Genomic DNA, 13,690 nt, shown 5'->3' on the forward strand with positions numbered 1-13,690 from the left:
TCCTGTACAAGGGGACACTCCTCTGAGGAATGGATCTAATCATATGGATCTGTGCCCCAAACTTAGCTTGAAGCCCCGAAAACGGTGAGCCTCAGCAATTTTTCTTGCTTCTGCTGAAATCCAGGGATACTGTGTATTGTTTGATGTTGTCCAAGGGTGCTTATTCATTCTTTCAGTCTGATTCTTTCCAGACCAGGAGTATTTGGTAAAAAGCTCAGAATTTGGTAAATTCATCTTCTTTTTCTAAATGGCTTTTAAAAGATGGGAATGGCACCAGGATTTTCTCTTTCCTCAATCTCCACTTTTTTCTTTACATGAATATTGATACAGTCACATACTCCATAATGACATTTTGATCAACGATGGACTCCATATACGACAGTGGTCCCATAAGATTAGTACCATATAGCCTACGTGTGTAGTAGGCTATACCATCTAGGTTTGTGTAAGTACACTCTATGGATATTTGCACAACGATAAAATTGCCTAACGATGCATTTCTCAGAATGTATCCCCATCGTTAAGCCACACATGACTGTAGTGGCATTATTTGTAACTGCCAAAGCTGGAAACAGCCCAAATGTCCTTCAACAGTTGAATGGATAAACAAGCTGTGGTATACCCACACAATGGACTACTACTTAGCAATTAAAAGGAACAAATTATTGATACACGCAGCAATTTGGATGAATCTCAAATGCATTATACTGAATGAAAGTCAACCTCCACTTTTTGAAGTTATGGCATAAGTTGCACATAATCTTTTTTGAGTGGTTGCTGCTTGTGTTTTTTTTTTTTTCTTCTTCTCCTCCTCCCCAAAGTCCCCCAGTACATAGTTGTATACTCTAGTTGTAGGTCCTTCTAGTTCTGCTATGTGGGGACGCTGCCTCAGCATGGCTTGATGAACAGTGCCAGGTTCGCCCCCAGGATCCGAACCAGTGAAACCTTGGGCCGCCCACGCAGAGCACATGAAATTAACCACTCAGCCATGGGGTTGGCCTCTGCTTGTGTTTTCATTTATTTGTTTCATCAAAAACAAGATTCTGTGATCCAGTTTCATTTTACATCTTTACCTGGAAGTCTCAGTCTATGCTTTTAAATAAAAGCCTTAGCTAAATATGCATGATAAATATTAAAACTTTGGTAGAAACAATTAAAAATCAAGGGAGATGGCCAGAGTAGTAATAAGTGTCAAATGAATCTCAGAAAATCAGTGAATGTTTGTAATAAAATGATTAGCTCTTCTGTAGGACTGTATACACGAATTTCACACCAAGAAAAAAAAACAATTTAAAACTTATACGTAAATTATAGGTAACTTACAGGTAAAGCCCATTTTAATTTTACTTTAGACCCCCTATATTCTTGATTGAATATAATTTAAACTATATTCTTAGACTCACAGGCCAAGGCTGTAGATCATTTAGTCCCTTTTCTAATTTCTCAACATCGGGAAACTTTGTAGCTCCATCAGCATCTGCCATAAGGATCTTTTCTCCTCGAGAACTGAATATGCCCTGTATTTAAAAATTTCAATTAAAAGAAAGTTGCTTAAAAATTAAGGTTAAATTCAATGACATAGTTTTTTCTGCTTTACTTAAAATATCTAAGAGTGAAATATTAGGTATGAAATGAGAGAAGGAGGCCAAAGCTTTCCAAATGTATCTAACGCCTATTTCATGATTTTAAAAACTCTGTGAGGTCATACTACTATTACCTTGGAAAATATCAAGATAAGAAAATAATTTGGGCAAATTAAAGATATTCTGCATCAATAAAAATAGAAAGTAAAATACCTGTCATATACATGACATATTTTGTATAAATGACACATATATATGTATTGCAGATATATATTGTGTATATGTATCATGGTCCTTAAAGGGATGTGGGGCTACTTACAGCAGCATATGAAGGACATATTTATGGACAGACTGAACAAATATTATGCAGATTTGCTGTAAAATGCATCATAAGATGAGAGATCTTTAGTATTCTTTATTGTGGAATCTAAAGTATTTTAAATTAATTATTGAATAAAGAAATATGGATGTTACTAAAATTTAGGAAGTGGGGATATATCCAAATACTATTTTATGTTATTTGAGGCATCTCACACTTAGCAAAATTATGCCACTCAATTTTGAATTGTTGGTCTTTTGTGCAAAATATGGCTGTATTTACACCGTATCTGTGCAAAATATGGCATATATTTCACACAGAAATCAACTATCAATTATTAATTTCATGGTACATTTGAGTCAATTCATTGTTTCTTAAGTGTAAATATATTTATGGTTTGATACAGTAGAATATAGCTTTGCTATCACTTAACTGTGTGAATACAGATAAGATATATACAAATGTAGACAGAAACCTAATCATTAATTCTATCGTAGAAGCCCACTCATTAGTATCTGTGATGTCTTTTATTATACCCATTAGAATATGGGAAAAAGGCAGAAATAAAAATATTATATTTAACATCTAAACAACATACATGAAGTTTTAGAAAAGAGAAAAGATGACAAGGTGCAAAATCTCTAGCTATGAGTTTGACACGGAAAAAAAACCCCAATAAAATAACTATTTCAGCGATACATGACAAGGGTGAACTAGAGGTTATTATTTAGCATTAATGGAAAATTGCCTTTGCCCCTCAAACTTGTTTAAGCCGCCTCATCTTTTTTTTTTTTTTTTAAAGGGGCAGGGGGTTTGTCAATGTCTGCTGCTCTCCCATTCTACCACTGATGGCCTTCGCTTCAAGGCCAAACTTCTTGAAAAGGTAGTCTGTTAGTGGCTCCCATTCTTGTCCATTCAATCATACCCTATCCACTCTGATTGCTCTTTCTCTTATTTTTCTTCCTCCCCATGTGCCTCTTTTCCCCAAGGCTTGCTTCCTGGCTCTCCTTTTGCTTTATACCCTCTCCCTGGCCAATTCAATGGGTTTCAACTATCATCCGATGCATGTGGATGACTCACTAGTACCCTCTCTACCAGGCTATTCGGGATATCACTACTTGGTATCTCAAACTTATTAGGGCTCAAACTCAACTAAACATATTGTCTCTTCAGTCAGTTTCATCTCCAGTGTTTCATTCCTTCTATTAATGATGTATCATCCTCTCAGTTACCCAAGGCCATTGGAAATTCATTCCTCTCCCTGATCACCTGTTACAATTCTACCTTATTTTTAACACCTCCTACATTTATTCTCTTCTCTTTTGTTGTGTCACCATCATGATCCAAACAAATACTCATTGTACCTTGCCTATATTACTGTGCTGGCTGCTGTCACTCTGTCAATGGTAAAAGTATAAAAGTCCTTAGCCTAAAGTTCATGATCCGAGCCCACCTGCCTCTCTGACCTTATTTCTATACAGTCAAGCCACATGTACCTAGCAGTTCCTTTTTTGCTGAGGAGTATTTGCCCCGAGCTAACAGCTGTTGCCAATTCTTCTCTTTGTGCTGAGGAAGATTTGCCCCGAGCTAACATCTTTACCAATCTTCCTCTACTTTCTATGTGAGCCGCCATCACAGCATGGCCACTGATAGACGAGTGGTGTAGGTCCATGCCTGGGAACTAAACCCAGGCTGCCAAAGCAGAGTGTGCTGAACTTAACCACTAGGCCACTGGGCTGGACCAGCAGTTCCTTTATTGTGGCATGTTGACAACACTACGCCTTTGGTCATGTTCCTCCTCTGCAAGCTCCCTCCTCTGACTTTTGCCTTGATAATTCCTATTCCTCCTTGAAGACTCACTTCAGAATTTATCTCCTATGAGAAGTCTTTGCTGCTCTTACTAGATGGAAGGTGGTAGCAACATTTTGCAGATACTTCTATTATAGCATTTATAACACCACTAAACTGTGATATCCTCAAGGATAGGATGGTTGTCTTTCATCTCGGTATCTCTAATAAAGTATCTGGCATGTAGTAGGCACTCACATGTTGGCTAAATAAATAAACGAATGGATGGATTTAAAGCCTATTGTTATATTCTGTCAATCCTATTTTCTTTTTCTTCTTTTTTGTATCCTGTGACCCAGTGAAAGCAAAGTCACTGTTTCTAGTTCCAAGAGTTCCTACTTCTATCTTTTCTTGCTTTGCTGACTGGCATGCTCTTCTCTCAACTTTTTCTCTATACAGTATCAGAGGGGTTAAGAGGACTCATTTCAGCATGAAACTAACCTAATCCAAATTTTGAATCTCTCTCTTAATATCTAAGTGACCTTGAGTAAGTTACATTACCTGTCTATGCCTCATTTCCATCATCTATGTAACCAAAATAATAGGACCTAACTCATGAGAGAATAGGAGGAAGATTCAATGTGATAATTATGTTGAAGTGGATAATTTATTGTCCAGCTCAAAATAATCAGCAAGTGGAAGCCAGTATTCACCACTGTTGGAGGCCTGGCTTCAGTGACATCCCTTTGCGAGGTCTGCTGTTTTCCTCATGTGCCTGAGACTGCTAGTTATCTACCCAATATTTATTCTTTCCTTCTTCCTTACTATTGGAATCCTGATTTGGTCAGAAATGAAAATATTAGAAAAAACATTTCTCAGCCTTCTTTGGAAATAGCGGGGGCCCTGTGACACTGTTCCAGCCAATCAAATTTCAGTAAGTCAATGGGTGGAGCTTCTGGGAAAGCTCTTTAAAAGGGGGCGAACCAGCTGGCATGCATCTTTTGCCCTCTGCCCTTCCTCCTGTTTGGAATGTGGCTACAATACCTAATGCTCCAGCAATCATCTGTGTGCATGAGAAAAAGAGAGCAAAAAGGCAGGAGCCGGGGTTTCTGATGACACCATGGAGTTGCTCAATAAGCCCTGAACTGCCTATATCTAGATTTCATTTTATGGCAGCTAAAATAAATAAACCTCTAACTCATTTAAGGCACTATTTTTTGGATTTTCTTTCACGTATCTTGACTTTTGGTCTTTCTTTCAGCGTATCTTGATTCCTACCTGATATGACTCAGCTCTTAAAGTCACCTCTTCTCTCTGGGAATTTCTATAGGGCTTCGTCTGTAGCTCTCTCCTAAGTATACTCATCTTTTCTATTGGACTGTAATTCCATCAGGAGAGACCCACGGCAGATTCATCTTGGTTCACACTACCATACTTAGCACAATGCCTTCATATAGGTAAAACTTAACACAAAAGCATTATATAAACTGCAAAAAAATCACAGAATCTCTTATCCAGTAACTAACTACATCAAAGACACACAGAAGTAATGGTAACATTTTAAATTTTGATTAAAATAAACATATTTTTATGAATCACTCAGTATGTTATAGATATGGCATATTGTTAGATTTGATCAAATTATATATACAATATGTCTGAAGTTATTATTAAAAGTACTTAAAAGTAATTTGCCACTAACTTGAAATGCTGGTATTCAACTAGCCAGCTGTAGAATATACATGTACTTATAGTCTGCAAAAGAGGTTATTCAAAATATCTTTATTTTAGATAAAAATGTTGAAAATATGTATTACCATCCTAATAGCTCCACCTTTCCCACGATTCTTCACCAGCGTTATCACTCGTACTTTGTCACTTCCGTATTTCTGGCAGTATTTAAAAGCTACCTGTCAAATTACATAAAAGTCAGACAAAATTAACTTGGGTTCCAAGATAGTAATATAACTGGGTTTTGCATTTTGGCTTAAACCCTGCTATTCCAGTTGCCTTCTTCCGGTGATTCGACTATATCCACCATACATTTTGGTGGCCCAGGGGAGTTGTCGAATTCCTGGTGCCAAGATCTGACACTGACTTTCTAGGTTGTAGTCGTAATTCACTTTCCTGCAGAGGAACCACCAGAACAGGCAGCAGCCGTCTCTTATTCTCTTGACTCCTCTACCTAAGCTATTGAGCTGCTAAAAAAATAAAATCCACGTGCTAACCAACTATTACAAACTTGTGATCAGGCCTCCAGTGCTGCTTAATGACTTATTTACTTGTCAGCACCTGATCTTATTCCCAAAAGCCTGTTTGTATCCTGGACCATTTCCCCCAAATCTTCTCACTCAAATTCCGTTCTCTCAGCAGATATTCATACCGAAACCTGTTCTCTTCTGAATCTTCACTCTCTTCCTCTCCACTGGCTCCTCAGCCTCAAATGTCCTCAAGACTCCAGCATCCTAAACTCTTCCTTTGAAGACTGCACTGTTATCATAATTAAGCACCTGCCATTACTCTTTGATTCATAAGCACAGTCACGAAACAGTGATCTACAGCTGCTATCTACATCTCTTCATCACCATTTAGTCTTCAATCCACTGTATTATGGCCCACACCCTTTGCTTTTCCACATTGCCTTTCTCTTTCACTTCTCTCCATCAATGGCACCCTCTCCTTTGACACGCATTTCCATGGGCAGTTGCGAAGTTATTTTCATCTGGTGTTTACCCTCCTGTCAGACCAGCTTAAGATGCAGCTCAAATACCATCTCTTTTTCCTAGCTTTCATGACCATCCTTACCGGTTCCCAAAAAAGAAAATACAATTCTAACAATATGAGCTCCTAAGGCATCTTCCCATTCACTTGTTACATAATGTAATTACAGACCCTCCCCAAGAGGCTGTGAGCTACTTAAAGATAAAGATTAATATTTCTACTGCCTGACACATGGACTTGGTTAATTTCCACAAAGAGCAATAATCCTATATGCACATTCCTAGTATAGCACTGGTAGCTGCCTGCCCAACAAACAATGCCTCCTTCTTCCTTGCTATTATGGCCCCAATCTTGCATAGTGACAGTGTGTGCAGTCCTAGGAGATGAATTATGCTTGGTCTAAATCCTCTTTCCCAAGTACTTTCCCAGCCCCCCTTGCAGGCATAGGTGGCCATATCACCAAGTTCTGGCTCATGAACTCTACGAGAGAGTTGGGGCTTCTGGTAAAGATTTTTACTCCCAGTTAAAATGGAGAGAGGCACACAAAGATAATTCTTAAAGTCCTGGCTGTTTCTTAGTGCTTCAGGACACGTGATATTTTGAGCTGTGGCCATTCTGTGATTAAGGAGCACATGAGAACTGAAAAGATGGGGATCTGGCAAGCTGACATTGTTCAAATGCTGAGCCAACTCCTGAAGCGATGACATTCAGACTTCCTGGTGTATGAGAGAATTAAATGCCTTTTATTACCTAAGCTCCCCATGAGACAGTTCCTAACTAATAAAAGTATCTAACACATTGTGCTCCATTTATCTGGTTCATATCTCTAGTATTAGATGAGAATTCCTTGAAGGCAGAAGACAGGTCTCCATCTTTGCATTTTAGTACCAGTCACAGCCCCTGACTCATGTTAATGGCTCAAGAAAGGTCTATTCAGAGAACATCTATTAGAGTTGTAGATGTTTGTCCTGGAATGGCATAAAGCTTGACAGTCACCAAAAGACTCCAAAACCGGGAAGATGAAGTCATTGTGCAAGTAGCTGAACTAAAAGAAACTTTACCAGGCTAGGATGAAAGGCTCCTTCCAAAGGGGATGCTATCTAGCTTCGAAGAAAACAAATACTGTTGAAGCCATTCCTGTTTGGAATGCACGAACAATGAAGCTTTACAGTGTGCCCTCTGGACACCACAGCAGCTGCTACTTGGCCACTGTTTGTGAATTTAGTGCATGCTGAGTGCTCACCTTTCTGGTACCTTGTATTATTTAAGGGTATAATAAATACCATTGTACAACTGCAACACTCTTATACATAGGATTCTGTGCATAAATTCTACCTCCTAACTTTAAAACTCCCTAAGAACACGAATTATATCTAAATTTTTTCTCATAAACCTCACAGAGTGAGAGACATAACATGCAGACAAATATACAACTTAGGGGAAGCTAGCTTCTTCTTTTAAATAAAAACTTCTACTAAACATGATTTCAAATTTTCTAGGTCTTCCAACCTCGGGAGCAAATGCCAATCTCTCCCTCACTGATCTTTCTAGGAGAGCAACCTGCCACTCACATGCCAAAGGGCCTCTAAGAAAAGCGCTCTTCAGGGAAAGCTGCTTTTCCTCAGCACGGTGGAGGCTGCGTCCGTAATCTCAGCAGCAGGTGCCTGATATTTATTTTCTAGGTCATTCCCTTCATATATTAATGAGTTGCCGGAATAGTTTGTGTTCCTATCTTTCATGTCATACTTACTATTCAAAGGGCAGCACTTACTCTTCCTAAAGTGGATGCCACCAACACTTTCTGGCCTCTAAGCCTTTGTTTACACTTTTTTTTCAATCTGAATATATTAACCTCCATGTTCCTAGTCATAACCATCTTTAAAGGTTTAGTTCAAAAGTCACTTCTCTTTCTCTCAAATTCTTTATAGCATGTTATTTTCAGCCCCACTTTTTATCTGCGTTATAGAATTTGTAGGCATGCTGCACACCTGTCCTGGAGGTTCCTTACACAAAGGGGCAGGCTCATGTATCTGTATGGTCCACCCAGGGCCTATCACCTCGTGTACAGCTGGTATTTAATGAAAATCATTACTGATGAATAATCAAGTGAATAGATGTTTCCCTGTATATTTATTTTAAGGTCCATCATGTTGCTATTTAACAAAAATATCAATAGCACCATCAATGAATCTTTTATTAAAGAAACATGAATGTCAAAGAAGAAAATGTGAAGCATTCTTAATATTAAAAACATTTAGGTATTTGGAGAATAATTTATCAGGATCACTGGCAAGATTTCACAAGTGTACTCCTGCAAGGACTATCGCCCCTAGGCCCAGCAGTCACAGGTGCAGGAACACAGGAATGAGGGGGCTAACACTAAGACGCTGTTGCCTCCCAGGGGTGAATCTAGAAGGGGGAATGCCAAAGGACACACCTGACCCCAGTGGTAGACACGAGGGCATCTTCCTGTTTGCATGACTGCTCTGGAAACTGTAAGGCAAGGCGGAGCATGAAGAAAAGAATCACGCTTAAGAAAAAAGGAACCATCAATCTGCAGGCAAACAGAGTTCCCCAGGCACCCTGGGGCACCATGTTGTTGTGCATGTTTTCTCCTGATCTGGTGACCCTCAAAGCTTCCCCGGTCTCGTGGAGCAGTGTAACAGCAGGATATTTTCTGCTTTCTATAAACGCAATCTCTCTGCTTTTTCTACTATTCACACGATAACAAGGGGGAGTATCTGGCATAGCTTTAGGGTTCTCTGAAAAGCAGAGGTAAGATTTTACATTTGCTAAATGATTCTGTATTTTCTATCTACTGGAATTCTAAAAGTAAGTGTACTTACCTCTGAGGTCTGGTCTTTGCTGCCATCATCAACTACTATCACCTCATAAGTGAAGGTGGGATCTTGTTTCTGCAAGAAGCAAAAATAAAATACCACAATTTGGTATGAATGCCATCAAGAACTCTAATAAAATTGTAAAAACTTTAAAAAATAATTGTTTTAGGTTGATGTCTATAAATATGAATATAGAGAAGTACACAAACTACAATAAGATAAACAGGCCAAGAACAAAAAGGAGGAGAGACATGGGGTGAAAGTAGAGGGTGAGTACTGACTGCATCTCCGCGGGCCTCCTGCTCTCCTTGTGGCCTGCCTGCCCCATGTTGGCAGGAGCAGCCAGGTTCTTGTGGTGCGAGCACGTCTCAGAGAGGCTTCGAGGTGTATGAGAAAAAATCCCATGAGGTCTGAAGTCAGAGGGTGCAGATTCCAACCTGACTGCACCACTTCTTAGCCTTATGACCCTGGGCAAGTGACATTTGTGACTTGTTTTGTTATTTAAAAAAAACACAACCAAAAGCGCCCCCAGAAAACCTAGCCCACATGGCTGTTGTGAAGATTACATGCAAAGGAAGAAGCAGAGCCTCAAATATAATAGGGGCTCAATTCTCTTCCTCTTTTCTTTAAATTGAATTTTTGAGTAAGGCCCCCTCCTTTTGATGAATCTTTTATTTTCCCTTTACACAAAAAAACCTAAAACCAAAGTAAATCGAAACAAGTTTTCTAAAAAAAAAAAAAAAAAGCAGGAGCCACGAAGCTCACTTATTTTCTTAAACTCTCCAAGGAGATTCCAACAGCAGCTCATGCTACAAAAGCGGGGCACATATTACTTTTCTTCTCTTTATGCAGGGAAAGAAGAGGAAAATAAATGAGGGAGACTCTTCAGAATAATAAAGAATAAAAGATACTTTCACCCTAATTATAAGTCTTTTTCAAATAAGTGTCTTTTAAAAAGTCACAAAAGTAAACACAGCATTGTGCTGTCATACAAAGCCTGCCAACATACACTGTCACTCGATTTTAAATATCATCAGGCAAGACAGGATGAAAAGCAGGTGGGAGGGTATATAAGAGAAACTTCAACTTTCCAGTTTCTGGGGTCAGCCACCTGCCTCTGGAGGTGGTGTGCTACGTGCTGGGCTTGCCTGCTAACAGCTGACCATGGACAACAAGCTGAGCACGGGGTGGCCCAGTGATCGGGATGGCCCGAGTGTGGCTCGCACTGCCTCTCACAGTGCATCTAGCCTGGGGTCCACAGGTTGGTGACCTGGTCTAGTTTTAATTGGAGACCTGACATTGAAAGAGAAAACCTGATACCTGTCTCTTCTCTAGATAGCTCAGAGCTTCATCCATCATTACAGGCACTTAAAGAAAAAAAAAGACATATTAAAAATTGTTTTTGAACATCATTTACCAAGCCCCAGCACACTCAGTTTACGTACGGGAAAAGTCTAAATAATCTAACAAGCCCCTCTGGGACCTTCCCCCAGTGGCCATTCCCATCCGGAACGACTGTCTTCTGTTCACATCTGCTATTACTTCTCTAGACACTTCAGTCCCACTACTTCACGAAGCTGCTCCTACGCTTTACAGCTGATACTCATTTCCCCTCTTCTGAGCTGCAATAACCAACTACGCACTCACCACAGCCCACACCCATTAATGTTCTCACAAAGACAGTAAAGTCCATACTTTAAATTTCCCTTTCTTCCCAAATTACCCCTTACAGAAAAACCAAATAGGGCTTACACCGTTTTTCTTCATTGTATGAAGGCACAACAACAGAAAGCTGTTTGGTAGGTGAGTCCCATATGCTGGGTAAAGTTTCCTTCTGCCCCCTGGCGTTTAAGAAGAACTTCTCTTGCTCATGTCGATGAAGGTCTGGCATTTCCGTGGCAGTTATAAACGCAACAAAAGAAATCTAAAAGCAGATATGTTAACAAGAAACTTTGTTACGCTGTATGCCTTAAACTTATACAGTACCATATGTCAATCATTTCTCAATAAAACTGGGAAATAAAAAGAAACTATGTTATGTTGCCCCTTTTCGTTACATTTGTTATTTTTTTGTGTGTGGAATATTTACTCTCAGTTTTTAGCCAATTAACAATGGTCTGGAGGTGACTCCAAAATTCAAACCAGTCAGTCCTCTACTTATGAACTGATTATTGTCCTCTTTTCCATTAATAAAGTACTAATGGCTTAGGAGGGTCTTTGTCTCTTCCGACCTGTCATTCCCCAGGTTTCTGTCATTCTAGGTCATAGTAGGGAACAGTGACTACCGAAGTGCAATCTACTCTTAGATGACCTGAATGCCCGATCCCTGGCACACACACAATGAGTTCCCATCCCTACTTGGAGCCTATATGTGACGGAGGACAAGCTCGTATTGCAGTGGAATGCGTGGCGAGAGGGCAGACCTCCCATCTAGGACCAGACTGACCCAGGATACGAAGGGAAGATTCCCCCAATCCTCATAGTATGAACCACTAATGCTTGGAAATATGTTCTTGATACTTAGCTCAGATTTGAATTCAGAATGCAGTATTTCCTGGAGTACAGTATCAGACTTGTAGGCTGTAGGCACCATGCACTACTAACATTATACAGCTCCCTTTGATATTCATTTGGGAGCTAGTTTTGGAAATACCATTCTTTGTGACATTGTCATTGGTACACTTTCTGCTTGCAAAACAATCGATCTACAAATTTTTGGAATGGTACTCATTTGTAATTTGATGAGCATTTACAATATTCCATCGGGTATAGACTGAAATTGAGTATGCCTCTGATTGGTTTGAGCATGGAGGCAGTATCCAGGCCAGTGGTTAAGAGTTCCTGTTCTGTACCCATAGTGTCCAGATTGTGGTTTCTGAATCCAATTTCCCACTAAAAGTAACCAGTGCTCTTAAGAGGAATGGCTGATTCAGGTCTGGGGCAGGAAATGTACAATGGTGGAACAGCAGTCAGACCAGAAAGCGAGGAAGGCTTCAACGATTGTGAGGGCCACGCCAAAAGGACAAAGGAGCCAATGTGAGGGGCTCCCACTGGCCTATGATGGGAGGAGTTGAGCATCAAAAAGAATAATTACTACAGTGGATTGAAACACATGAAAATATTTTATATTATGGAATCACAATGATCCTAAAAATAAAAAATTAATTGGTCACTTTTGCAAAATGCCAGAGAACTATCTCATTATTTTGAAAACTTGCTTTTTATCTTACTTGTATATATGAAAAGTATTTCAGGGTAACTGAATAGCTGAGTCTAAGGTTTTTTTGTTTTGTTTTTTTGAGGAAGATTAGCCTTGAGCTAACTGCTGCCAATCCTCCTCTTTTCGCTGCGGAAGACTGGCCCTGAGCTAACATCCGTGCCCATCTTCCTCTACTTTATATGTGGGACACCTACCACAGCATGGCTTGCCAAACAGTGCCATGTCCGCACCCGGGATCTGAACTGATGAACCCCAGGCCACGGAAGCGGAACGTGCGCACTTAACCACTGCACCACTGGGCCGGCCCGAGATTTTTTTCATTATAGAATTCTAGGTAATACATGAAGAAGGAATGAAATAATTACAATATTTCACTTTGCAACTCATAGCGAAACAATGGATTTAGGTAATGATCATCAATGACTGCTAAAACCATTAGGTTAATGAGAAGCTTTATAACTGGTGGGTCAGGCTAACAAGTCCTGAACCCACGGACCCATCTTAACACCAGCGAAAATTAGACATTCTACGCCTTCTAATGTGATAGAAGAGGAGGTGTTCGGCATCACTCACACACTTTTCTTGATTAAAAAACTCAAACATGCATTTGACCAAGTCTGTAGATGTAACTACTAGCTTACAGGAAATTCAGGAGACAGAGTAAGATGCTAAAAGGCACCAAGGGGATGCAATCACTAAAATCTAAATTGTGAGAAATGACACAGGACAAATGACCACTTATCGAAGACAAGGAAAATGAAAAAACTGTAGTAGTTGTTACAGATTACGAGACTAGAGACATGTCCGTCAAGCGCTACATGTGAATGCTGACTGGAACAAACTGACTATACTAAGACATACATGAGGTATTTGAACTGACGGGATACTTGAAATCACTGAATAACAGTTACACTTTGAAAAAATCTGTGATAAGGGCTGGCCTGGTGGCGTAATGGTTAAGTTCACGTGCTCAGCTTCAGTGGCCCTGGGTCTGTTGGTTCGGATCCGGGCGCCGACAGATATTAGCTCAGGGACAACCTTCCTCAAGCCAAAAACAGGAAGATTGGCAACAGATGTTAGCTCAGGGCCAATCTCTTCGCCAAAAAAAAAAAAAAAAAAAAAAATCAGAAAGGAACAGGGGTGGGGAGAAAGTATGTATGGAGGATGGATATATACAAAACAAGATTAGTTGTGTTTTTGGGGGGTGGGGGTGGGGAAT

At 39.8% G+C, this 13,690-nt stretch overlaps 1 protein-coding gene across 4 annotated transcripts in view; it reads right to left on the reverse strand.

The window, feature by feature from the left end:
* Window positions 1-13,690, reverse strand: part of ALG5 (ALG5 dolichyl-phosphate beta-glucosyltransferase) — a 42,387-nt gene that overhangs the window by 25,778 nt on the left and 2,919 nt on the right. For 3 of the 4 annotated variants that reach the window (XM_070578085.1, XM_008530720.2, XM_070578083.1), the window contains exons 2-6: window positions 11,004-11,175; window positions 10,572-10,618; window positions 9,258-9,326; window positions 5,508-5,600; window positions 1,404-1,517 (exon numbers count right to left, since the gene is read on the reverse strand). In XM_070578085.1, the coding sequence (XP_070434186.1) occupies window positions 1,404-1,517; window positions 5,508-5,600; window positions 9,258-9,326; window positions 10,572-10,618; window positions 11,004-11,142 (462 nt within the window). In that variant the 5' untranslated portion in view covers window positions 11,143-11,175. The remainder of the gene's footprint in view (window positions 1-1,403; window positions 1,518-5,507; window positions 5,601-9,257; window positions 9,327-10,571; window positions 10,619-11,003; window positions 11,176-13,690) is intronic. The other variant, XM_070578086.1, reaches the window with a different exon arrangement.

The sequence above is a fragment of the Equus przewalskii genome, chromosome 16 (genome assembly GCF_037783145.1).
Source record: "Equus przewalskii isolate Varuska chromosome 16, EquPr2, whole genome shotgun sequence".
NCBI lineage: Eukaryota > Metazoa > Chordata > Mammalia > Perissodactyla > Equidae > Equus > Equus przewalskii.